A 27,672-nucleotide genomic window follows, 5' to 3' on the forward strand; every position below is an offset into this window, starting at 1 on the left:
GCGCAATAGTCAGCTGGAAACTTCATTGTGAATTCATACTGGGTTGGACGAATATTCTTGTGGTTTGATGCAGGAAACTCTCCAGGTTGGGATGTGAAAATATCATCTGTGCTAGGTGTGGACATTACCTTTGCTGGTCACACATTGAAAGCTGGAACATGTAGTGATTGTTGGGAGCATATATAAGGAGCTGAGTCAAATCACAGTGTGCTGGGCGTGACAAAAATCACAAGGAAATTACCAGGTTCTTTGGCTGTTCGATAGTCTTGTGTAATTGTTCTTCTAAATTAAAGCTGAATAGATACATGATCTTTATTACAAAGTTATGACTGTTGGATGAAAAGTAAATTTGAAAAAAGAAAACAATGTAATTGTTCCATATAATGCTTATGTGAAAAGTTGATTGTATGAATGCTTATAACTTGCCAATATTCGAGTTCGCAAACATTGAAAACACACCAGGTATCGACTAAACATTGAAATCAGATAAAAGAAGTTTGCATGGCAATTGTTTGACAGAATTATTCTGAGTTGCAGCAATCAGATTTATTCCCAAAACAGGGTGGTATACTACACCCCCCTTCAAATGCAAACATGTAAGAGTCACTTGGCCGACTTGGATTAAAGGAAATATGAAATTCTTCCAAAACATGTGAAGTAGAAGGAGAGAGTGCAAATGTGTGTAGAAGGTGAAGGCTGACCTGATTCAAATTGAATATAATTTGTATTTTGGAGGGAAAGCAAACAAAATAAGAAGAAACAAACCCTCTTGGCCAATCTCTTTGTCAAATGAGAATTGTTTCAAGGAATGCATATTAAAGTGAAGTCCAAGTAATTATTTTACAATGCAAATCCAATCAAGTTTGCAGCAGAAGGAATGACAGAGCAAGGTGCAACTTTAATACAAGGAGGTCAGATTACAAATAAGACAAATGAAGGAGGAATGCTTGAAGTGTTAAAGAATCAGAAGCAGACAAAGATCAATTCCAACAGCAGAAAGTGCGAATTAAATCAGACACAAGCAAGTCATAAAGGAGAAAGGAGAGAGTGCTTGAAGTCTTCAAGAACTAAGACAATAAGGATCAAACAATCAATCCACAATTCTATATCAGAGCAAATCAACAACAGAATGAAGAAATCAGATTCCATGGCAGAAGGGGCGAATTGTAGCAGATTTAAATACAAATCAGACCTGAAGAAAAGTGAATCAGATCCAGAAAAAGGTAGATCAGACTTGAAGTGAGCAATAAAGAACATAAGATCAGACCTGGAACAAGTTTAAGGAGCAGGGAAGGGCGAATTTTTGCAGAGAAGTCAGCTGATAAAGAGCAGATAGGTGCGAGTTCAATGCAAGAAAAGCAGACCCCAAGCTAAGTGTTGAAGGAGGAGGGAAGGTTGATGTTTAAGACAGAAAGGAAGTGATTTTTGAAGAGAAAAACTAATCATTCACATGCAGATCCGAGCAAATTCCTCATCAATTTGAACATTTTTCCAGATTGGAGACTTCATTTCTAGAATTTTCCAAGTTTGGAGGTGTTATTTCCAGATTTTAGAAGGGTTTCTGAAGCATTTTTTGATGAATTCTTAATGTTATCTTAAGATAAAATGTGTTTCACGACTTTCCCTTAAAGGTTGATTGTCATGAGAATTCTTATAAGTGTTTCAAGATGAATTTGGAATGCAAGATTTTAAAATATTAACTTTCATTTTCTTATCATAGTTTCTTGCATTCCACATAGGAATTCCAGAATTGACTTAGGTTTCATTCACAATTATGATCTAAGGTACTTTCTCTCTTTGCAAGGAATGATGCATGGAATGATGATGAATGATGGTGAAAGATACAACAACATGAAGAGGTCAAGGTCCAAGTAATGTAAGGAGGCGAATTGCTCTATGATAATTTTCTCAATAAGATTGATGGAAGAACACTTCAAGAAGATGACAAGGAAGGACATTACAAAATGGACGATACAACTACGACAAGAAAATCAAGGTCAAAGATATCCAAGGAAGAAGATGGTGAAAGATGAACATGTTGAATGACACAAGTCAGGATTTTGAGAGAAGAAAGTTTTTTAATACATACACAAGCTGAGGTGGTGTGTAGTCACCTCCACCAATCAAACAATCCATGGTCAACATGTCCAGATTCATCAAACTTGACTCCTACAGAGAAGGAAATTGGCATGTGGGAATTACATTTAATATAATGTTACAACTCATTTTTTCGTTGGTCCTTTCTCTAGAAGGACGTGCATTCAAAGTTTTGTAATCTTCTCATTGGTCAAAAATGTTGTGAGGTGTTACTTATAACTAACCCCACCTTATGGTTTTATTATTTAATCTTGGCCATTGATTAGAATCAATCTATACCCTTCATTTGTAATTGGAAGTCTATAAAAGACTTGGCCTTTTCATAAAGGTTAATAGAATAATAGGTGCAATAGTTTAAGAGCAAGTAGAAGTAGTATTAGTAGGAGGAGATCATAAATTGTTGCCAAGACTATGTTGGAATAAACATGTAATTTTCATTGAAGATATGGTGCATCTTTGTATGAAGTTTCAACTTTTTGCATGTTTTCTACTTCTCAAGTATTTAGTTTAAGTTTTTTTATTTTAATGGAGAAATGTGAAGATATGTGATGAATTCCTTGGTTCATACCTTTTGTAATTTGTTGATTGTAAATTACAGTGTATGGTTAGTCTAAACCTCATTTTAGCAATAGTTTGATTGCGGATGCTCATTTGAATTGTGCTAGCATTGGGCATTTGGATGGATGTTTGCAATAATGAAAACCATTCACTACCTTTGGAGATCGCATCAGTTTTATGTAGTTGTTGTTATCATGGCGAAGCAAAGCTTGATTTAAGGAAATTGTCTATCTAACACTATCCCATTATTATTATTGTCCATAGGACTTGGATTAGATTTTCTAAACCCTTATCCTTTTATCTTTTGTTTGAAGTTCGAGTCAGTTTAGTGTTCAAGTCCCAATCACTTTGTAGAAGTGAAAAGCGCAAGTCCTTTTGTGAGAAGAACAAAATCACATCATTTCACTGAGTCTATCCGTTGCAACATCAAGACTTAACATTTGTAAACCTTGGGGTTACCTTATTTGATCACATTGTTTAACATTTGAGGTTTCCTTGTTCAAGAGAGGATAGAATACTTGGTATATTATTTTGTGTTGGAGAGTGTCACAAAACACACATCAACAGAATGGATGTCTGTCAAAGAACAATGATCATGAATGTTTTATTAGATGTTTTGTTGCAATTATCCCACAGAAATTTGCAAAACATGGACGCATAGATTGGGCCAAATAGAAAGAGTAATCATCTGCTCATAGATTGAATAGGGCAATTGATAGTGACATGGACAAGACATTATACGAAATGGGAAAGATAGAAATAATCACTATGTGTGGCTTATGGAACCATATAGAAGGCGAAATAAACTATATAAAAAGAACACCTCAAAAAGATTCCATTTCATCGAATGTAATGATTGTAGGGTGCACAAAATTTTTATTGGCTTAAAAAAATATCAAGTAAAATCCAACTGGTAAATTTGAGAAACGACATCCACACAATGTCAAAGAAACTAACATATACAGATGAAGGCGTAAAGTGGAAGACAACAGGAAGTATCTATTTTGTTAGAGTTGGATGTTGCACAGTATATATTTTGTTTGATAGGATACTCATTTACTTATAGAGGTTTCTCTCTTCTAGTTTGGGGAGCATATGAGAGGCTCATGCTGTGAAAGCTTAAATCTAGCACTGCGAACTATCTATCATTTTGTCTACATTGTGGGTCTAGAACTTAGAACCAAGAAGCGAAAATTATAAACCAAGACTGTGAGATATATAATGAATGGGCCAAGGTCTAGCACTGCAAGCTAGCAGTTATCATGAGTTATGCCTCTTAAGATGCAATCCTTAAACAGTACAGCAGCATATTTTATTGATGTTAACTACTCTTTTCTATTGTGATTCAATTATATACCTTGTGGATTTATTTATTTATTTTTGTTAAATGTATCTTGAGTCTTATTCTCATTATAAATCTGACAATTGATGAAACTCTGGCGGACAGACATGTAGGTGATGCATGCTGCATGCATCTTAGAGTCTTAAATGTCTACTGAGTAGTGAGTCTGTGTTTGTGGCAGGAAACCGAGATTTTTAGCAGTTCAAACTTCAAATGCAATGTAATGTGAGTAGAACTGTTACCTATTGAAGTATTAGCTATTTATTGTTTATATGTATCTGCTGTTTTCATAGAATTGGTGAATTGACGACAATCTATATGCTGAATGTGTGAATAACATTTAGAATTTGCAATTAATCTGAGTAACATGTGTTTAGACATGTAACATATAAGTACTGGTGACTGAGTAAGATTGAATGGAGCTCACATAAGCTTGTGAGTAAAGATGAGGGAAGGAACAAAATCAAGACAGGCATATTCCTTGTTCTTTCAACTTTACCAATTTGCAGTTTTTATGACTTGAAATATGTTATAGGAATCAAGAGAATTTATATCTGTTGAAGGGAAACATGGAGGTGGAAGTTTCTAAAGTTAGGAGCATAGATTTCACAATGACACAACCAGATGATTGGCACCTTCATCTTCGAGATGGTGACCTCCTTGAATCTGTTATTGCTCACAGGTACAAATGAAAAATATTACATGGGGCAGATCGAAGCTTCTTAAATTTGTCAAAACTTGCTGAACATAAGCATTTTGTCATTAAATTTGTGATAATGTTATTCCTTCCAACTAACATTTTGGTTCAGATTAGTGATTTTTTTGTTTTGTTTTTACCAACAATAACTTCTATTCTTCTGTTGTTGAATTTGTTAATCTGTTAGTGCAACTATATTTGGGCGGGCTATTGTGATGCCAAACTTGAAGCCTCCTATAACCACTGTGGCTGATGCTGTTTCTTATCGGGAAAGGATATTAAAGGCTTTACCATCTGATAGCAAGTTCACTCCCCTCATGACGCTCTACCTCACTGATAACACAAATCACAATGAGATTAGACTTGCAAGTGAGTCCATGACACTGTTACTCATTTTAGATCTGCAATATTTATGCATATTGAAATTCAGATCTCTGGGCTATTGTCATTATTAGATAAACTGATGATGCCTAATTATAAAAACATTTATCATGAAAGGAGGATTTGTGAAATGGCTAACATTTGTAGTTTATTCAGTAGAGCAGATTGTGCTTCCTCACAGTTATTCCAACAGATTTTAAATAAATAAGTTAATACAAAATTTCAATTATTGATCTGACATGTCATATCTGATACTGATTATCTTGAGTTTTTCTTGAGTCAGGGGAGAGTGGAGTGGTTGTTGGAGTGAAGTTGTACCCTGCCGGGGCAACTACAAACTCAGAGGATGGTGTGACAGACCTTTTTGGAAAATGCATGCCTGTTCTTAAGGAAATGATGGAATGTGGATTGCCATTGCTGGTATAATTTAAACTATGGGGCATTTTTAGATACAATCACAAGAATAAAGCTAGGGAATAGTACTCTGGTCCAGGATAACATTTTGGATATTTTCAAATTGAGTATGAGGGTTAAATTTTTAAATTACAGTTTTGGTGAAAGAAAATGAGGGTTTTGAGTCTCTTTTAACACTTTCTTTACTATGCACACTGATTTGACAAATACCAGCTCCACTACCATGTTTCTAGGTTCATGGAGAGGTCACAGATCCAAATGTTGATGTCTTTGATCGGGAAAAGGTCTTTATTGAGAATATATTAAAACCATTGGTCAATAAATTACCACATCTTAAAATTGTTATGGAGCACATCACAACAATTGATGCTGTAAACTTTGTAAAATCATCTGTAGAAGGTAATTTTGTGAAATTTTCCTCTATCTTTCAAGTTCCATTATACTGTGAAGCTTTTGTGATTTTTTTTTTTATAAAAAAACTTAAACGAAAAAAAAGGAAAAACTCTCTTAGCTTTCTCTGTCTAATCTTTGTTAGAGTTCAAAACCTAGATTTCAAGTTCCTGTGGGAAGTTGGGGTAAAAAAAAATTCATGTTGATATTTTCTCTTGCAGGTCTTGTGGCTGCAACAGTGACACCGCAGCATCTTCTTTTGAATAGAAATGCTTTATTTCAGGGTGGACTACAGCCACATAACTACTGCCTTCCTGTCCTTAAACGTGAGATTCATAGTATGTCTCTATCTTGGCTACTTTCTAACTAATAAGACAAATGCATACTTTTTTAATTCCCATATGTTTAATTTTTTTGTCCCTTTATATTTACAATATCAGTAGTCTACGTACTAAACACTTATGAGTCTCATTTCACATTTTTTTTTAGGATTTTCCACTGACAAACACACACTTAAGTTGCATGGCAGGGACATGCATAGCACTCAAAATTCTGGGAAGTGTAATAGCTAACCAATCTTAACTCAAACAGGATGTCTGGATTAAAAAAATTAAATAAGCTTAATGGGTAACTGGTAAGGATTCAAACTATCCATTTAAAAATCATGGCAATTTTGTAGAAGCAGTTTCAATCTCTGCATACAGTTTAGTCTAATCAAATCAAATGAAGACTATTTTTCCTATGGGTGTGTTGTCCCAATTTTTAAAGTAATGAGTACTTGGGAAGAAGTCTCCATCATTCTATTGAAACGAAGGTCTGCAATGCCTTATAGTTTTTTATATGTACTGCCATGCATTTGTCATGTAATGACCCAAATATTTTTTGGGTCTATGCAATGTTGTTATTGTTTACCTCACTGGGTAAACAGGAAGAATACAGAAACTGAACAGCAATGTACAATGCAAATATAAAAGAAGTACCAGAATAAGCTTTCCATTAATGTCAAAGGATGTTCATATTATATCCGTCGTCAACATTACATTACATCTGACACGGCTAACATTACCTGTCTCAACACCCGGAGGTGGTACAATATATGACTGCCGAAGGGGTGCGACCCAACCGTCGCGACTCCAACTACCTACCCGTCGGCTAACTACTATTGATAATTAACATTACTAACCATACACTTTTTCCCGATAACATCATCCCCCCCAAAAAGAGAAGTCGTCTCCGACGACTTACAACAAAATGGAGACAATGTAATATAAATATACAACCAAGTGAAAGTCAAGGAGGGGGCTGAGGAAGCGTCCCTGAAGTCGAAGGGTGAGATGCTGGTGGCTAGGCCGCCAGGCGGGCGCGGAGCTCATAGACCTGCTGGGTGCGCGCTGCCACATCCCGCTCTGCTACCAACACCTTCTCTAAGGCAGTCTTCACCATAAGTGCAGCCTCCAGTAGCTCCCTCTCCTTGGTATCGGCGGACTCTGTCATGCGAACCAACTGGGCCTGAACACCATCTAACTCCTGCTGGACGAGACGCCGCGCACCCTGTTCCTCTGAAAGACGGGCGTCCACCGCAACCTTCTCTGCGCGGGCTGTCTCAAGCTGTGTGACCAACTCTGATCTCTCGGCTGCCCACGAGGCTTGTTGCCTGGCCATGTCCTGCTCTAACTCCACTTGAGCAGCCTCGCGAACCGCGGACTCATGCTATGTCTGGCGTAAGGTATAGTAGGCCTCCCTATAAACCTGCTCAATCTCCCGGACGAGAGTCGTCACCCTACTCTCCACGACGGGCTGAGGCACACGCCAAGCCTCCAACATCGCCTCCGTCTGGGTAACTGGCCACCCTCGTGCCTCAAAACATGAGGTGAAAGCTGCGGGACAGCCCTCTCGCATAAACTGGAGGACCTGCTCTAATTCCTCCACAACCTGCTGTAGAGACCGTGTCTGGGCCGCGGCCACCACTCGCCGACCCCTCATCACCATATCTGCCAGATAAACCTCAATGTCCTCTCCCTCTAGCCCCGATGTAGGTACAGGAAGCCCACGTGGTAACTCAAAAGTCTCCTCAACCACACCAACTGCATCCTGCTGGCCCAATGGTGTCTCTCCCGCCCCCTCAAGTGTAGCAATCGCCTGCTCTGGGCTGGTAGGAACACCCTCTCCAAGGACCTGTCCCTCTGCTGGTGCCTGTGTCTCCGCCGAGGAATCCTCCAGATCCACCACCTCAGTGGGAGGCTCTCGCCGAGGTGAGAGTACAGCTGCTCCTACGGGTGGCGTCACTGTCATCTGGAATCTCCGGGTCAGCCAACTCCCCATAGCCGCCACCGATGGAACTGCACTCAACACCTCTGACCCTCTCTCCCCCTCGGAAACATGTCCCGCGACGGGCTCCTCCAACAAGGAGGCCGCAACCGTCACCACTGCATCGGATCCTACGACATCCAGTCGCACCTGAGGCTCCGTCTCAACTATCTCCTCTGCCACGCCTCCCTGCGGTGGACCACACAACTCTGCCGTGCTGTCGGTACATGCCTCGGCTGGTATGGTGGAAGGTGCTGCGGCCAGCTGCACGAGCCTGAGTGTAACGGGCGTGCGGCTTTGTCCAAATACCGGAATCGAAGTACTGCCCGCGGACGACCCCACAAGTGTGCCAAGTGGGAGTGTGGGTGGTGCAAACAACACTCGCTCTCCGGCGGGCTCCATCCTCCCCTCGTCTGTGGCCCGACTACTACTGTCGTCCTCATCCTCCGAATCCTCGGACTCCTCTGCACTGCTAGAAGTTTCTCGCCCACTATCTGGTTCTGCTGCGGTGGTCTCTAATACTCGTTTCCGCTTCGCGGAAGAGTGTCCAATATCCAGATGTCGCCAATGCATGATAGGAGGCTCACCCTCCGCCAAGGGTCCCTGTGGCCGTACCTCCAACTCAGCCTCTGGCACTGCTTCCCGCGTAGCCTCCAAGAACAGTCCAATGGCATAGTGGGGCATGTAAAAGGTGCGCTGCTCCATCAGCAAGAATGCGCACATCCGCTCTGATAACAAGGTAGCCCAATCATAGACGACTCCGTTCATCAACCCGTTCATCAATACTATCTGTGGTAGAGCGATGTCTGATGCCCTACCCGACCCTGTCAACCTGCTTTTGATGACGTCCATAATGCATCGCCAGTGACCCTCTGCGACAAAGGACCTGCGCATCCCACGACCCTTCGTGGCGTCTGCGATGCTCGCCAACTCTGCGGGGGTCAAGTCTCGGGACACTCGCCTAATCCAATGTTCCTTTTCTTCCCGTGTCATCTTCTTCGGCTTCAAGTCCACTTTCTTGCCATGTATGCCTGGGATGCCAAATACTCTGGTGAAATCTGCAGGTTTGAAGGATATGGTGATATCCTTCCCCAAATACTCAAATGTGCTCGTCCGTGAGCGGCTATCAAAGGTGTCAACCATATACCGCAATGCTCCCTCGTACTCGCGAATGGCGAACACAGGCATCCGTATAGCCCATTCTACCCCTGCTCGGCGAAGACTTGTTTTTACCAAATTATCATCCGACGTGTCTTGCCACCATTTCCGACATTCCACCCCATTCAATCCCTCAAAAGTGATATTCTGTGAAGTGGAGGTGTTCTTCCCTCGTGCGGTGGACTGCTGTGGTGTCTTTTTCTTCTGCCTGGCTTCCATTGTGCCACCTGCTATTTGAACACCTGAAGGGAGAATACGTGCATCCGGCTTCCTATGGCTGCTATCCTGCAATTGTTTTTTCCAGTTTCTTTTTCCCGCAGACTCCATTAGCTTCCTGTAACTGATTCTTGATTTTAGCTGTAGTAAAAAAAAAACGGCTAACTGCCTCCAGGCACCGAAGAGCGAAGACTGTGCGGTGCGTTTTTTTTTTTTTTTTTCACGCTGTTCGCCCAGAATCCCCCTTCTTCCTTCTACCGCACGGTAGCTTCTTTCTCTCCGTTTTATCTCCCTTCGGTAGGCGTGGCTGTGCGGTGAAGGCGCGGCTGTGCGGTGTAGGCGAGGCTGCGCGGTGACTTTGTCTCGTGCGGAGCCTGTGCTTCGTGCGGTGTTTTATCCTAACCCTCGGTGGCTTCGTGCGGTGTTTTATCCTTTGCTTCGCGCGGTGTTTTAGCTTCTTTCCCCTTCTCTCCGTTTTGTCTTCGGCAGCTTTATGGGCGTGTTGTGTTCTTTTCTTTCTTTGTGCGGCTTTTATAACCCCGGCTGCCACCGCACGGTGGTGCCCACCGTGGGTGGTGCCTTTTTCCCCCTTTTTCCAATTTTTTTCAATTTTTTTTTTTTTTTTTTTTTTTCAATTTTTTTTTCAATTTTTTTCAATTTTTTTCAAATTTTTTTTTTTTTCAATTTTTTTTTCAATTTTTTTTTTCCATTTTCATTTATTGCCTGACTGCGACTGTGCGCCTCCTGTCGGGCTGCTCCTGCGCGCTTCCACCCTCTGGTGATACACTTTCAGTTTCGACCCATTGACGCCCTCTGGAATTTCCTGTCCGTCGAGGGTCGAGAGCTTAACGGATCCATTGGCTGCGACCTCTTGGATCTTGTAAGGGCCTAGCCACTTCACTTTAAACTTGCCGGGCTTAATCTCGTTCCTTTCGTTATACTTTAGGACTAATTGGCCCGGCGTGAACCTCGCCCGCCGAATGTGTTGGTCATGCCAGTATTTCCTGAGTTGCTGGGCCACGTCTGTCACCCATTGTGCCATCGTTCGTCTTTCATCCAACTTATTTAAGGCGTATAGTCTCTCTCGAAGGCTTTCCATGTCGCCTAGTTTGTTGTCAATGGCGATTCTGAGACTTGGCACCATGAATTCGATCGGCACTACAGCTTCCTGGCCGTACATCAATTGGAAAGGTGTCTGCCCGGTGGTTACTTTGTAAGTTGTGCGGTACGCCCAAAGTACCGAAGGCAGACGCTCTTCCCAGTCTTCCTTTTCCACCCCACAGGACTTATAAATTACCGACACGATGATTTTGTTGGTTGCCTCGGCCTGACCGTTTGCCCTGGGATAGTACGGACTCGATAGAGAATGAAAAATTTTGAACTCGGTTGTCAGTAGTCGAACAATATGATTTACAAAGTGCCCCCCTCTATCACTTGTCAGTTGAATCGGTATTCCGTACCGGGTGATAATCTGTTCATAAATGAATTTCGCCGTGCTGACGGCGGAGTTGTCTGCCAACGCCCTGGCTTCGACCCATTTGGTCAAATATTCTGTCGCCACGACAATGTATCTACATCGTCGGGCACGACTCGGTTTTAATGGACCAACGAAGTCTAACCCCCATCTTTCGAACAATTCTTGAGCATGCGCCGGGTTAAGTGGCATGAAATCTCTTTTTAATGGTCGCCCAGCACGCTGACATGTATCACAACTTGTCACCCATTCTCTGGCGTCATTATGCAGTGTCGGCCACCACAAGCCAGCTAGTAGGATCTTCCTTGCTGTCGTATCCGGTCCCATGTGCCCTCCAGCAGCCCCTTCATGGGCTTCTCTCAATACTCCTGGGATTTCCTCTTCCAAGACGCATCGTCGTAGGATCTGGTCAGGTCCCATTTTGTAGAGAAGACCATTTATAAGTTGGAATGTTCGGCTTCTTAATACAAGTTTCCGTCTTTCACCTGGTGGCATTTCCTTCGGAAATGTTGATGTTGACAGATATTCCCCCACACTCGTGTACCAACGAGGAAGGATGGCAATGCGGAAAAGATGGGTGTCCGGAAAATCCTCGCTAATGCCTTCGGCCGGCTCTCCCGACTTGATCCGTGATAGCTGGTCGGCTATGACGTGGCTCCTGCCAGGTCTGACAATGATGTTGAACGTAAATTCTTGTAACAGCAACAGCCATCGACTAATCCGCCCCTGGATGATTGGCTTGTTCACCAAATACATCAACGCTTGGTGATCCACATAAAATGTGAATGGTGTCGCCAGTAAATAATGTCTGAATTTTTGGACGGAGTATACCATGCCGAGGGCTTCTCTCTCCGTCGTGCTGTAGTTCCTCTCTGCGTTTGACAAGAGTCGACTTGCAAAGTATACTGGGTGGTCCAGCCCGTGGCTGCCGACCTGTGCCAGGGTGGCCCCTATGGCGAAGTTGGATGCGTCGACATGTACATGGAACTCTTTGTCCCAGTCTGGGTATGTCAAGATTGGCGCACCCACTAATTGTGACTTTAACTCTTGAAAAGCCTCTTCTTGGGCCGTCCCCCAGACGTACGGCTCCCCCCTTCGTGTCAGCTTATCAAGTGGGTATGATACTTGGGCAAAGTTCTTAATAAACCGCCTATAATACCCGATGTGTCCAAGAAATGACTTGACGCCGGTGACATCGTCGGGCGCCTCCATCTCCACAATGACCCGTATTTTGTCAGGGTCCGTCTTCAGTCCAGCCTTGCAGATGATGTGCCCTAGTAACTTGCCCTGAGGCACCATGAATCTGCATTTCTTGGGATTTAGGGCGAGGCGGGCTCGTCGGCATCTCTCCATGCATTCGCCAAGTGCGGCCAGATGTGCCTCCTCCGTGCTGTAAATGGACCAATCATCCAAGAATGCTTTGAAGTTTCCCACGGACATTTTATCGAAGATATGGAGGATTATCCGTTGAAAGGTAGCTGGTGCGTTGCACAACCCGAATGGCATCCGGTTGTATGCATAGACGCCATCTTCTACGATAAAGGTGGTCTTCAATTTGTCCTCCTCTGCAATGGAAATTTGATTATATCCGGAGAATCCATCCATAAATGAATAAATTTCGTGACCCGCGACTTCCTCAAGGATGGTGTCTGTGAATGGTATGGGAAATGGGTCTTTAATTGTGACAGCATTCAAACACCTGAAGTCTACACAGATTCTTATCTGATCGGCCTCCTTTTTCAAGGATATCACAATGGGTGATACCCATTCACTCGTCTGGACCTTGAAGATAATCCCTGCTTCAAGCATGCGGTCAATTTCATTATTTACCCTGGCCGCATAATTTTTGTTCATCCTGTATGGCCTCTTTCGTACGGGCACGGCTCCGGGAACCAGAGGAATCCGATGTACACAAAGTTCTTGTGGTACCCCCTTGAGGTCCTTATATGTCCAAGCGAACACATCCTTGTATTCGGTGAAGATTTTGAACGCCTCCGTCTTTAAGACGGGATTCCAGTCGTCGCCGACTAGAATATTTTTCTGTTCTGAAGTTTCTCCAAGGTTTGTAACTTGAAGTGCGGATTCTTCATACCTTATGGGCTTACTTTTGTCAAACTTGTGCGCTGGTGCGTCATCCACAGGGACATCCCCTTCCTTGTATTGTCCGTACTCTGGCGGAAACTCGTTCATGTTAGGTCCTTCAATCCCCAACATATTGCACCCGTACAATAATTCATAGTCTTCCATTTGCCAATGGAAGAGCCCTCTCAAAGAATCCGTCTCATCCTCAGAACAGGCTTGAATTCCTAAGATGCCTTCATCATTTGGTTCCCTGCCCTCCTTCCCTTCGTCCGTATCGTCTCCGTCAGACTCTGACTCTGACGCCAACTCTTCACTGACCTGTTGAGTTTTGAGGTCAATGGTATACCTTCGGCCAGCCTTTTCCATGGACAAGGTGTTTTTCTTCCAATTGTGATTTGCTTTGGCCGCCACCAACCAGCCTCTGCCGAGGATAGCGTCGTACCCCTTCTTCTTCAATGGGATGACCACAAAATTCAGGACGAATGGTTGTGTTCCGATCGTCACCTGTTGCGCCATGAGTGTGCCCAGCGGCTTGATGCCGTGTTGGTCTGCTCCCAATAAATTAAAGGTGGACGGCCAGAGAGTAGGTTTACCCAATTTTTTCCATGTTTCCTCTGGCAAGACATTTACTCCCGACACGCCGTCGACAATTGTGTCGGTCAGGATGGTGCCCAATATACCCATTTCCACCACTGCTGGGTGTCTACCATTGTTGATCGTCAGGGTTAATGGGTCTGCTGCTGTCTCGCCAAGGTTGTCCTTGCCATGTATTGGTTGGCCTACTGGGGTTACTATTGCGGATTGCAACAACGTCGCTCGCAAGTGCGGCATACTTTCCAGGAGGTCCTTCATTTTGACAGGTATCTCGACCTGTAACAGTTGGTTTATAATGTTTGTTTCTCCTTCAGAGCGAGAAGTACCCGCCAGCTTTTGTGCACCCTTGCTCCTCAACATCTCCTTCTCCAATTCCGCTCGTGCCTCCAGTGCCTTTTGTTTTTCCGTACGGGGGTCTGGATAAGTGGCTGCTTTCGTCTTGGACCTCGTTATGGCGAGTGCATCCTCCGTTTCTACATTCAATAGGTTCACGCCAGATTTGGGACAATTGCCATCATCATGGTCCCCGGGACCGCACCACTTGCAAAGTTTTTGTGGTGCTTCCTCCACCGTACAGTCTCTGGCGAAATGCCCCCAGTGATTGCAAGCTCGGCATTGTATCATCGGCCGCCCTTTAGCGTCGTATTGGATTCGGCTTCTATTATTCGTATTGTTATTATTGCCTCTTCCTCGCCTGTTGTTTCGGTAGCCGCCAGACGAGGCGTTGTTGCTCGCAGGCTGGGACGTGCCGGCTGACGCAGATGGTTCTGCAAAGAGAACCTGTTGGGTACGGGTCCTCATATTGTACGGACACTCCTTGGTAAGGTGTCCGGCAATCTGACAAATATCACAAAATGCTTTTTTCGGACAAGACCCCTTGGTGTGTCCGTCGGTACGGCAGTCCGTGCACCATAACTCCCCTTCGTCGCCCTTGCTTGTGCTTCCTTTTGTTGCCTTTATCTCTCTCATCATTCGCTCCATATCTTTTTGGAGAGCCCGTACCTTCCGATTAGAGTCGTCATCACTGCTATCACTTTTGTCCGAAGAGGAATCATCGTCCGTCGAGGATTTATTTTTCTTCTTCTTGGACGTCTTTTGTTCACTTTCTAAATCCATTGCCCTGTTATAGGCGTCCGAATATGAAGAAGGGGGTACTATCTTCATTTTTCGTCTAAGGGATTTCTTTAGACCTTCCACGAACCACCGTTTTTTCAATCCGTCTGCCGGCTGGTTCTCCATCTTTCCTAGCAGCTCTTTGAGCCGCCGGCTGTAGGTTCGGACAGTCTCGTCCTTCCTCTGTTTCGTGCCATAGATTTCGGCTACGATCTCATTATCGTCTCTTAGGAGACGAAACTCTGCTTGAAATTCCTTCTTTAGGTCTGCCCATGTGCCAATTTTGGCCTTATCCGTGTCCGAAAACCAGTCGATGGCTACGCCCCTCAGTGTTGCGGGAAACTGTGTTACCCAATCGTCCTCATCGGTAACACCATTCGCTCCCCAAATTGTTTCACACGTGCAACAGTGGCGGACAGGGTCTTCTTTCCCATCCCCATGGAACTTTGGAAGTTTTTGTTTTTGTGCCATACCTTGCCTTTTTACTACTGGTGGTGGCTGTTGTCCTACTCCTGATGGGTCAGATCCTATAAGGGGTGCTTGACCACCGTGCCCCGGTGTCCCTCCGACACTCCTGGCAGCCCCGGTGTCTTCTCCCTCTCCTGCCTCCTCCCCACTCCTTGGAGTTTTGCTAGCCTCTGGTGTGTGTGGCAAGTCCCTCAACTCCCTCAACTGAGTTTGGGTACACTCTATCCTGTGGCGGGTTTCCGCAAGTAACTCCTCCCGACTCCGTGGGTGGCCTCTGGCCTCACCATCCCCTTCGGAGCGTTCCTCCTCTCTTCGCTTATACCTCTGTCGCCTTTCCGCTTGCTGTTCAAGGATCAAGGCACGTTGGGCTACTGCACGTTCATCTATATATTGTGGCTTGTTTTTGTCTTTATTCAGTGTATTGGGCATTAATTCCCAGACCGCTTTCTATATACTTAATGACATAAAAAGTAGAACACTTTTATTCATTCATAATGTGGAAGACAAGTTTATGCCAACAATATGACATAATTATTACAATAAGTGTTCTTTTATTCCGCCCCGTATGGCTCATGGTTCAAATGCCTTTGGCGCCATCTCGTTCTGCTTCCCGTTCCTCGTACTGTTGCAAAATTTCTTGGCGTCGCTCCTCCCAGGCAATCTCCTCCAGGCGAGCTTGTTGTGCCAACGATGCTTGTGCTAGCAGTCGAGGGAGATGGTTCATCAACCGATTCACCTCCGGACTCACTTCCAACGCTGTCCACACGGCACTTGGTGGGACTCCTGCCTCCGCCGCCTCTCGTCGCACGTGGGTCTGAATGGCTACTTGGAGTAGAATCGAAAATTCTCTCGTCGCAGTGTCTTCTCCTATATAGAGTTCTGTTTGGGCATCGTCGACCTCCGGATTCACCTCACCAACGGGTAGGCCCATTGTGTCTGTGCGCCATTCGTGTCTCCGTGTCTCCTGTTCCCGAGTTCGTGTCGGCAACGGCGCCAAATGTTTACCTCACTGGGTAAACAGGAAGAATACAGAAACTGAACAGCAATGTACAATGCAAATATAAAAGAAGTACCAGAATAAGCTTTCCATTAATGTCAAAGGATGTTCATATTATATCCGTCGTCAACATTACATTACATCTGACACGGCTAACATTACCTGTCTCAACACCCGGAGGTGGTACAATATATGACTGCCGAAGGGGTGCGACCCAACCGTCGCGACTCCAACTACCTACCCGTCGGCTAACTACTATTGATAATTAACATTACTAACCATACACTTTTTTCCGATAACAGTTATCTCATTTTTTTGAGCAAGTATGAGTTGAGATTTGAGCAAATGCACATGCCAGGCTGAAATTACTTTGGAAAATTCCATATAAAACTTGAAATCAAATTGGTCTAAATCCTTAGTTGTGATGAATCTGTTAACATTTTTAAAATATCCTTCAAAAAGGTTTGTGTCTTCTTTGCTCTTGTATATTTCTATTTTTATTTGTTTTTGGTCATTAATTTTCCATCATGTCATTCAGGACAAGCAATTGTTTCTGCCGTTACAAGTGGAAGTAAGCAATTCTTTCTAGGCACTGACAGTGCTCCTCATGAGAGGCACCAGAAAGAACGCTCTTGTGGATGTGCTGGTATATACAGTGCCCCAGTTGCCTTGCCTCTCTACACAAAGGTTTTTGAAGAGGTAAAGTTTAAACAATTAGGAAATATATAAATATATATATATAGATTTTAGTTCTTGTAGATTTTAAATGTATTTATGAAGGCTGAAATTGTTGCCAAGCCATTTTGTCAGCTATTAATAAATATTTAATGCTAGTTTGTTAACCATTAACTGAATCAGCAAAAAGATGAGTTGGAAATTTAAAAAATAATGATATTAATAATGTTGTCAAATGGTGAGGTCTTGGAGGGATTACTGGTGTCACAAATAATAATAATGAGGTCATAATAGTTAGTATGTAGACTTATGTTATTGTAATATGATTTTTATAAGGTCATATTTGTTTGGTTTATTATACTCCTACTTGGTTGCATACTGCCCTACTTGATCTTAAGAATACGATGAATGGCATCTCTGTTAATCTTACACCTAATCTGGGCATAAGTACAGCACTTTTCTTCTTGATTATAAGTATTTTTGGAACATACACTTATATTTATTTAGTCTTTTTGAAATGTTCTTGACTTATTAGGCTCAGTGGAGGGTGATCCTTCCTTTGTCTTATCGTGCCAGAGTTTCTCTTACGATTTTGGAAAGTGTCTTGTTTTAATTTTTTTTTTACTAGATACCCGATATTGGCTCAGCTGCCTTGGTACAAGGCCTTATCCCATCTCTCAAATCTTTTAAATTTCTTTGTACATGTAATGTGAAGGCTCATTGAATGTCTTTCATAAAATCTTGGGGGCTGTGATTTATATCCTGTCTTGATACCTCTAATGACTTCTTCATTTCCTTGTTCTGAGGTTTCCTCTTGAATTCTGTTTGCCATATTTGGATTATTAATAGAAGCTCTCCTCTCTAGGATAAATTTGATATTTACATACCCTTTTTTCATCTGTCCATTGTCCTCAATACATATTATGATGGCCCTTTTAATTGCTTTTTTAACTGTGCTCAAGTGTTCCTATAAAAATATTCAACAGCATAAAAGTATGCATGCCTTGATGGTATATCTTCTCCATTCTCGTTCTTATTTGCATAATTTCTTTCACCACTTGCTCATTCTAACAACAAACTCTAGGTAATTATCCAGATATTGCTTAAATTTTAGAGATTAACCTAAAATTGGTGGCCTTGACAACTCCAATCTTAATCCTCTAGCCAAGGACATTATTATATGCTTAGGCATTGCAATCTGTTTGGTAAACCATAATAAAGACATGAAGAATCACACATGCACCTATACTGAGAAGTGGGGGTGAATCAGTATAAGAACAACTTTTTCAATTTATAACTTTAGCAATCTTAAACAATAATCAAAACATTGACACAGTAAGATCTAGCAAATTAGAACACAAGATGCACACACAATTTTACATGGAAATCCTTATGGGAGAAGACCACGACAAAATATTACTTTTATAGAAAAACTTCTTACAACTCTATAGGCACCAACCCATAGGAGACACCAATCCCCTCCATTTAACACCAACTCAGCAAGTGACACTGATCTCTTTGAGTGAGAGGCTCCAACCGCTTGAATTTGCAAGATAGAAGGCACCAACCTTCGAAAAGCAAATTGATTGTAATGTTGTTGGATCTGCCCTAAATCCCTTCAAGGACTTCACAAAAAATTGTGCACTCCTTCACACAAACCTGCCTTGAATTTCTGCTCTCTAATCTTAACTCAGATCTGCAATATGATCCTCCAAAATATGCTCATAAATCTGAAATATCTTCACAACAATCCTATATGAATCTCGTGCGAATTCACCATAGAAGCTCCATAAGCATCAGACAAAATAATCTCATAAATTGTGCTCTCAAAGTCTGCTCCTCTTTGCTGTAGATCTGCTCTAGAAATACAAATGATATTCAATGAATGGTGTGTACCAAGGATGAAAAACTCTGCGCTTTTTTAACAGACTCACGAGTAATCGCGAGTCACTCGCAGATAAACTCACCAATGATTTTTGTATAAATTCGCCGCGAGATAAACCCTAAAAAATGGCCGAAAATCGCAGAGACTCGCAAGAAAAATCGGCACCAAAAACACGATATTTGAAGGGTTTAATAATCTCCTTGAACATTCGCCTCGGGACTTGTCGGAAATCTGTCTCAAAAGGAAGAAATTGGACTTTCCAGTCCGTTAAAGGAGTTCTGATTGATAGAAGTGAAGCGACTTCCCATGAACTGGGCAACACCCAATTTTGTTTTTTAATTTTATCGCACGTAATCAATATCGAAAAATGTTAGCCGTCTAAATTAAATTAAACTTTTTCGATTTGAACTTTTTGCAAATTAAATTAAACTTTCTCGATATGAACTTTGAAATAATAACATTAACCGTCTAAATTAAATTGCTTTTAATTTACTCGAATTTTATTTTATCTTTTAATAAAATGTTAGGGATAATTACTTGACCTTAGATTATTTAAAAACGTTATTATTAATTTTTTTTAAAACGTATTTTTAGTTTGAACTTTGATATGTATGTATTTATGATTTATAGTTTTCATTTATATAAAACTTGAAATAATATTATTGGTTTTTTTGTGTATAAATGTGTTTTTTAAAAATTTATATATTTTCAAATGTTCGATAAAGTTGTCGAGTATTGCCCAGTTTTTCCCCGAGTTTTTAAATTTTTTTGGCCTTGCCGAGTTTTTGCAAAAAACGAGTTTTTCAACCTTGGTGTGTACAAATGACCTCGTGTGCAAATGAACTCAAGACCTCCTTCATTTATGCCCATGAAGTGCCTCTTCAACAAGGATCGGCTAGCACATATAAAATAATTTTTTTTATTAATTAATTCTCCTTGCCCAAAGTTGGGCGCTCCACTCTAGGAGGTCTTCCCATTAGGAAGGGGTACCAAACAATTTAAATGCCCATTTGTCAGATGTCATGTCTTTTCAAGGAGGTCGGTCTATTTTGGTAGATATATATTTTTACTTAAATTATTTCCTTTCTTTTTATTTCCTTTCCAAAAGAGGTCGGCCCAACAAGCATGTGATATTTATTAATCTTGTTTTGCTTGCCTAAGGAAGTTGGCCCAAATAGAGAACCTTTGACATCAGTGAGAATTTAATTCAACAATCTCCCCTTTTTCATTAATTCAAAAATGATCTTTTTGAAACAAGTCCCCCTGATTGAAATGCTTCCCCTTACTCAACTTCTCCCCCTTTGACGGTATCCAAGGCTAACTGAATAAGTCAATGAATAGCTCCCCCTAAACTCATTCTATGCTTGAAGAACTAAGTGAATGGATGCGAATGACATCACATCCAATTTCTCCTTTAGGTACTTGAAATTTTCTTTTAGAAGAGGCTTATTGAAGATGTCCGCAACCTTCTCCTTAGTAGCAACATACTCCAACTTTACTTGCTGCTCAAGTACTTGCTCCCTCAAGAAATGATACTTAATTGGAATATGCTTTGTCCTTGAGTGCATAACTAGATTTTTTGATATGTTAATGGTACTTGTATTATCATAAATTTTGGGGATGAGATTCTCATACTGAACCTTGATATCTTTCAATGTCTAATAACATACAGGTTCTATGGATGAAAGAAAGAATGCACCTCCATTGGTGCTTTTCCTATCATCAGTATTGCCAGCCCAATCCACTTCCGTGTATGATGTAAGGGTGAAATCTTCACCTCTTGGATACCACAATCCGAAATCCATAGTCCCCTTTAAATATTTCAATATTCTCTTGACTGCATTAACATGGCTTTCTTTTGGACCTGCCCAAAACTATGCTACCAAACCAATTGCTTGCATAATGTCAGGCCTTGCTGATTTGTTGCAGGAGAATCATCATTTCTGCTCAATTTGCAACCAGTAATCATAGGCGCACTTAGTAGATTACAATCCTCCATTCTTATTTTGACTTGGAGGCTTAGTAAAAGTACTTTTGCTAAATTTTGCTGTCTCTAAAATTGTTACACTTATAGCATATGAGGTTATGCTTATAATCCATTAGAGGAGCAAATGAGTTGAAGTTTGTTTTTGAAAATCACGAAATCATTTCTTGTACGCACTCTACACTCTAATGCTCTATGACCATATTGATTGCATGAAAAACAAAAGCCATGAAAGTAATTGTTGAACCTTGTAGTACGTGGCTTTCTCTTAGGGAAGGATCATTTGAGGTTGTTCATGTGTCAACAAGCCAATTATTCAAAGTCGAGTGAGTAGGTGGTTATTATTATTACAACAGTTTACATTTACCATCATTGTCCAACCAAGGAAAAGCCATGTTATAGTTGATCAACTGTCAATGATTAAGTCTTGTGAACCACTTGAAAAAGTAAATAAGGATTTTTCAGATGCTCATCTGTTCTAGATTGCAACATTACCTCCCTAGTATGAGAATATTGGCATATCTACTTCAACCTTCCCAAAGGAGATGACACCAAGAGAAAGAAGGAAGTTAGCCCTCAAGAGCAAAACCTTTCAACTCATTAATGGATTACTGGATAAAATTGGATTTGATCATGTCCTGAGGCAACGTGTCATGCAATAAGAAATAACAGGTGTACTGAAAGAAGCACATGAAGGGCTTGGTAGAGGACACATGGGACCAGATGCCATAGACCAAAAACTCCTTTTGGTGAGCCTATGGTGGCCAGCATTGCATATGGATGCTTGAGAATGGGTGGTAGGATGCAACACTTGTTAGAGGGAAGGGAAACCACTTAAAAGAGATTATATGGCACCGTTCCCCATCACAACAACACAAACTTCTTGAGAGGTGGGGGCTCGACTTCATTGGTCCACTCAAAGCTAGCCAGCTACATAGGTGCAAGTACATTGTTGTGGCTACGAAATACCTAACCAAATGGGCAAAGGCTCGCATATTTTCGGACAATACAACAATTAGTACAAGAAGATGCATTTATGAGCAGATTGTCACTAGGTATGACATTTCTATACAAATTACCAGTGATTGGTGAGAATATTTTGAGAACCATGTCATTTGCCTAATGATGAATGAGTTCCACATCTTTCATAAACTTTCAAGACCGTACTACCTGGGAGCCAATGGACAAGCAGAGTCAACAAACAAGGTACTTATCAATTTAATTGACAAGTCTTGTAGCATTGAAGAAGTAGATTGGGAATAGAAGTTGCTAGTTGTGCTATCGGACGAGGCAACTATCAGATACACCATTCTAATTGATGTATGATCAGGAAGTGGTGATCCTTACTGAATATATGGTACTAAGCTTAAGGATTGCAGTGGAAAATCGGCTAGGTGATACAGAGAATTTTATAGAATGACTTTTCTAGCTGAGCAAAATTGATGAACAAGGGGTGCTTGCCTAGTGGGCAATTGAAGCACAAAGAAAATACTAGCAGAACAAAACACCTTTGATGAATGAACTTCCAACCTAGACAGTTAGTTTTTAAATATGGTGGTTGTAACGAAATCAAAGAAGGCAAATTCAAGGTAAGATGGCTGGGATCCATTAAAATCCAAGAAGTCTCTAACAACAAAGCCATTAAGTTAGAAAATTTGGATGGCACCTTGCTAAAAGACATCATTAATGGCTCAAAGTTAAAGCCATACAAGGAAAGAAGAGGCTACAATTACAATCAACATGGTGGATTGGACAACCTACGTAGATGAACCTATTAACCATCTCAGAGTAATACTAAAAAAACAACTTGTCTTCAAGGAGGTTGAAGGAGTAGCCATAGAAAAGACAAAACAACACTTGTTTGTTTGGCCCACCAACTATAGAGATAAGACTTTTTGAGGACACTTGGATAATATATGCTCCATATTCTAGAAGGGCGGGTTACGTAAGCTATGAAATTGACATAGACACAACAAATGGAGAAAATGATTAAGTAGACTGGCCCAAATCTGCCAATGAAGATGGTCCGAAACTACAACCTATATTAATGGCATAATCCTATATGGTAGCAAAAAGATTAGTGTACAATGAGGTTTTAGTTGAATATGCAAAGGAACTCAAATAACACTACCACCATTACCTTGCACAATTGGGCTATGGCGAGCTATGCACAATCTAGTAGGTAGTTCGGCAATCCAAGAGAGGAAGTTGAATGCTACTAACAACGTGGAGGGAGATTAATTGATGGTTGCGGAAATATGGAAAAATGTATGACAACACCTTCTTTGGTTGATAATTTTTGTGACTTTGAATATATTGGTATCTTTTGCAAATATGAGTGTTATAAAAGACCATACTAATTCATGTATGCTAAGGAGATTAAAGTACAAAATATGGAATTGAATGGTCCAAAAAGGAAATTAAAAGGTGATGAAAAGTAAAATGAAAAAAGCCAAAAAATGATACTAAAATATTAAATTCTAATGAACATTATAAAAGGACCAACTATAATGTACAAGCCAAAAAATGATACTAAAATGTTAAATCCTAGTGAACATTATAAAATGGACCAACTATGATGCACAAACTTTTCATTTTCTAATGGTACAACTGTTGTCACGAAGGATTGCTCCATGAATACTAAGCTCTGTTGCTTAGCAATCCTTTGCAACATGGGATCATCTCTAAGCCTGTGGGTTGCTTATGATAGAGATGAACCTCCAGATTATGGGCTGGTTCCCTTAAGATACCTCCTAAAACTACTGAAACTTGCTTGTGAAAAGGATAGAAAGATATTGCTTGAATTGAAAAATTACCGCTAGTAGGATGTGATGCACCAAATGTGATTCTATTTTGCCAATCCTAAACTCACAACCAGATCTCAATAGAGAAAAACTTGTTCATTCACAACCTAAATCAGATCATGAAAATACATAAATAATTTATAAGAAGGCCCTTTTGTTTCAATATTTGCATAGAGGAAACTATGTTTCACAATTTCAAACAAACTGAATCAACCTAACACAACTCATAATCTGCATTTAACATGAGCTCTTTTGCCTTAACAGTACATAAATGAGACACATTTAGAGGATTCATAAAAGAAACACAGCAAACATATCAAATCACTCCTCCACAAGGCCAAAACAAAAGACATTTTGGAAGGAAAACTGCTGCTCTTTTATTAAAATTTGGAAGGAGTTGCTGATACAAATCTGAAAATTTTCTTTAAACTGAAATGAAAATGAGTTACAATTGCTTTGTGCTTTGCTGAGAATGCAAGCAAAGAAAAGAACTAGCAAGAAAAGAAGAAGAAAAGAATCTTCCTCTAGTCTGAAAGATAGGACCAATGATGAACTCCAGGTCTTTGATTGCATGATGACTTTAACTTAGCTTGAACTGTGGTCTTCCTTTGTGAAAACTCCATCAACTTGCATGAATAACTCATCTTGGGTCGAATTTGAGGAAGAAACATGAAAAAGAGGGCTTCAAACTGCTCTGAACTGCTGTTTAGTGGGCCCAAAAGTTGTCTCAACTGGTGTATAACTCACGTGGAGTCCTTATCTGTACTTGAACTGCTGCATTTGCTCTCAAAATTCCTGTTTTACCCTCTCAAACTGATGCATGAACTGAAAACTGAACCTCTTGCCTTTGAACTGGTTGATGTTGACCAAGCTATTTGCATTAGTCTTAACAATGACTTTAACATGATGCAAAGGTTTATGGTTTGACTTGGAGTTTGCTTCTCTCCTCTCAAGGCATAGGTGAAATGCATTTGTTTACCTCACTGGGTAAACAGGAAGAATACAGAAATCGAACAGTAATGCACAATGCAAATACAAAAGAAGTACCAGAATAATCTTTCCATTAATGTCAAAGGATGTTCATATTATATCTGTGTACATATTACATGTCCTCCAACACCCGGAGGTGGTACAATATATGACAGCCGAAGGGGTGCGACACAACCGTCGCGACTCCAACTACCTACCCGTCGGCTAACTAACTATTGATAATTAACATTACTAACTATACACTCTTTCCCGATAACATCATCCCCCCCAAAAAAAGAAGTCGTCTCCGACGACTAACAACAAAATGGAGACAATGCATATATACATCCAAAACAAAGTCAAGGAGGGGGCTGAGGAAGCGTCCCTGAAGTCGAAGGTTGAGATGTGGGTGTCTGGGCCGCCAGGCGGGCGCGGAGCTCATAGACCTGCTAGGTGCGTGCTGCCACATCCCGCTCTGCCACCAACACCTTCTCTAAGGCTGTCTTCACCATAAGCGCAGCCTCCAGTAGCTCCGTCTCCTTGGTATCGGCGGACTCTGTCATGCAAACCAACTGAGCCTGAACAACATCTAACTCCTGCTGGACGAGACGCCGCGCACTCTGCTCCTCCGAAAGACAGGTGTCCACCGCAACCTTCTCTGCGCGGGCTGTCTCAAGCTGTGCTACCAACTCTGATCTCTCGGCTGCCCACGAGGCTTGTTGTCTGGCCATGTCCTGCTCTAACTCAACTCGAGCAGCCTCGCGAACCGCAGACTCATGCTGCGTCTGGCGTAAGGCGTAGTAGGCCTCCCTGTAAACCTGCTCAATCTCCCAGACGAGAGTCGTCACCCTACTCTCCACGACGGGCTGAGGCACACTCCAAGCCTCCAACATCGCATCCGTCTGGATAACTGGCCACCCTCGTGCCTCAAAACATGAAGTGAAAGCTGCGGGACAGCCGTCTCGCATAAACTGGAGGACCTGCTCTAATTCCTCCACAACCTGCTGCAGAGCTCGTGTCTGAGCCGCGGCCACCACTCGCCGACCCCTCGTCACCATATCTGCCAAGTAAACCTCAATATCCTCCCCATCTAGCCCCGATGTAGGTACAAGAAGCCCATGTGGTAAGTCAAAAGTCTCCTTAGGGACCACACCTGCGGCCTCCTGCTGGCACAATGGTGTCTCCCCCGCCCCCTCAAGTATAGCAATCACCTGCTCTGGCCCCGTAGGAACACCCTCTCCAGTCACCTGTCCCTCTGCTGGTGCCTGCGTCTCCGCCGAGGAATCCTCCAGATCCACCACCTCAATGGGAGGCTCTCGCCGAGGTGAGAATACAGCTGCTCCTACGGGTGGCATCACTGCCATCTGGAATCTTCGGGTCAGCCAACTCCCCATAGCCGCCACCGATGGAGCTGCACTCAACACCTCCGACCCTCTCTCCCCCTTGGAAACATGTCCTGCGATGGGCTCCTCCAACAAGGAGGCAGCAACCGTCACCACTGCGTCGGATCCCACAACGTCCAGTCGCACCTGAGGCTCCGTCTCAACCATCTCCTCTGCCACGCCTCCCTGCGGTGGACCACACAACTCCGCCCTACTGTCAGCACATGCCTCTGCGGGAGTCGGTCCTGCGGCTGGTGCACAAGCCTGCTGCGGTGGTATGGCGGAAGGTGATGCGGCCGGCTGCATGGGCCCGAGTGTAATGGGCGTGCGGCTCTGCCCAAATGCCGGAATCGAAGTACTACCCGCCGACGACCCCACAAGTGTGCCAAGTGGGAGTGTGGGTGGTGCAAACAACACTCGCTCTCCGGCGGGCTCCATCCTCCCCTCGTCTGTGGCCTGACTGCTACTGCCATCCTCATCCTCCGAGTCCTCTGCACTGCTAGAAGTTTCTCGCCCACTATCAGGTTCTGCTGAGGTGGTCTCTAATATCCTTTTCCGCTTCGCGGAAGAGTGGCCAATTTCAAGGTGTCGCCAATGCATGATAGGAGGCTCACCGTTTGCTAATGATTTCTGTGGCTGTATCTCCAATTCTGCCTCCGGTACTACTTCTCATGTGGCCTCCAGAAACAATCCGATGGCATAGTGGGGCATATAAAACGTGCGATGCTCCATCATCAAGAACTCGCACATCCGCTCTGATAACAATGTAGCCCAATCATACACAACGCCATTTAGAAGTCCATTCATCAATATGATCTGCGGGAGAGCGATGTCCGATGCCCTACCAGACCCTGTCAACTTGCTCTTGATGACGTCCATTATGCATCGCCAATGGCCCTCTGCGACAAAGGACCTACGCATCCCACGGCTCTTCATGGCATCAACAATGCTCTCTAATTCTGCTGTGGTTAAGTCTCGGGATACTCGTTTAATCCAATGTTCTTTTTCCTCCCACGTCATCTTCTTAGCTTTCAATTCCACCTTCTTGCCATGTACTCCTGGAATGCCAAACACTCTCGTAAAATCTGCAGGTTTGAAGGATACCGTGATATCCCTCCCCAGGTATTCAAAAGTACTCATCCGTGAATGGCGATCAAAGGTATCAACCATGAATCGTAATGCTCCCTCATACTCACGGACAGCAAATACAGGCATTCGGACGGCCCACTCCACTCCTGCTTTCCGAAGGCTCTTCTTCACCAAATCATCATCTGGTGTATCCTGCCACCACTTCCTGCATTCGGACCCATTCAATCCCTCAAAGGTGATCTGCTGTGGGGTCAATGCGTTCTTCCCTCGTGCGGCATGCTGCTGTGGTGCCTTTCTCTTCTGCCTGGCGTGCATTGTGTTACCGGCTATGTGAACACCCGAAGGAAGAACTCGCGTATCCTTATTCATGTGGCTGCCCTCCTGCAACCATTTTTTCCAATTCCTCTTTCCTGCAGACTCCATTAGTTTCCTGTAACTGATTCTTGATTTTACCTGTAGCGTTGAAAAAAAGTGGCTAACTGCCTCCAGGCAGCTAAGACTGTGTGGGGGTGATGTACTTGTGTGCGGTGCGTTTTGACCGCACGGTGTTTGCACAAAATTCTATTTCCGAAATAACACAACTATCTACGGTAGTC

At 42.6% G+C, this 27,672-nt stretch overlaps 1 protein-coding gene across 6 annotated transcripts in view; it reads left to right on the forward strand.

Annotated features, from left to right (window-relative positions):
- The window catches only part of LOC131072032 (dihydroorotase, mitochondrial), a 113,025-nt gene that overhangs the window by 29,802 nt on the left and 55,551 nt on the right, over positions 1-27,672 (forward strand). The window contains exons 2-9 of one of the 6 annotated variants that reach the window (XM_058008042.2): positions 4,179-4,222; positions 4,375-4,432; positions 4,533-4,679; positions 4,882-5,063; positions 5,359-5,495; positions 5,723-5,888; positions 6,101-6,217; positions 16,827-16,987. In XM_058008042.2, the coding sequence (XP_057864025.2) occupies positions 4,567-4,679; positions 4,882-5,063; positions 5,359-5,495; positions 5,723-5,888; positions 6,101-6,217; positions 16,827-16,987 (876 nt within the window). In that variant the 5' untranslated portion in view covers positions 4,179-4,222; positions 4,375-4,432; positions 4,533-4,566. The remainder of the gene's footprint in view (positions 1-4,178; positions 4,223-4,374; positions 4,433-4,532; positions 4,680-4,881; positions 5,064-5,358; positions 5,496-5,722; positions 5,889-6,100; positions 6,218-16,826; positions 16,988-27,672) is intronic. The other 5 variants (XM_058008044.2, XM_058008038.2, XM_058008041.2 and 2 more) reach the window with 5 other exon arrangements.

Source organism: Cryptomeria japonica, chromosome 9, assembly GCF_030272615.1.
Source record: "Cryptomeria japonica chromosome 9, Sugi_1.0, whole genome shotgun sequence".
Taxonomy (NCBI): Eukaryota; Viridiplantae; Streptophyta; class Pinopsida; order Cupressales; family Cupressaceae; genus Cryptomeria; species Cryptomeria japonica.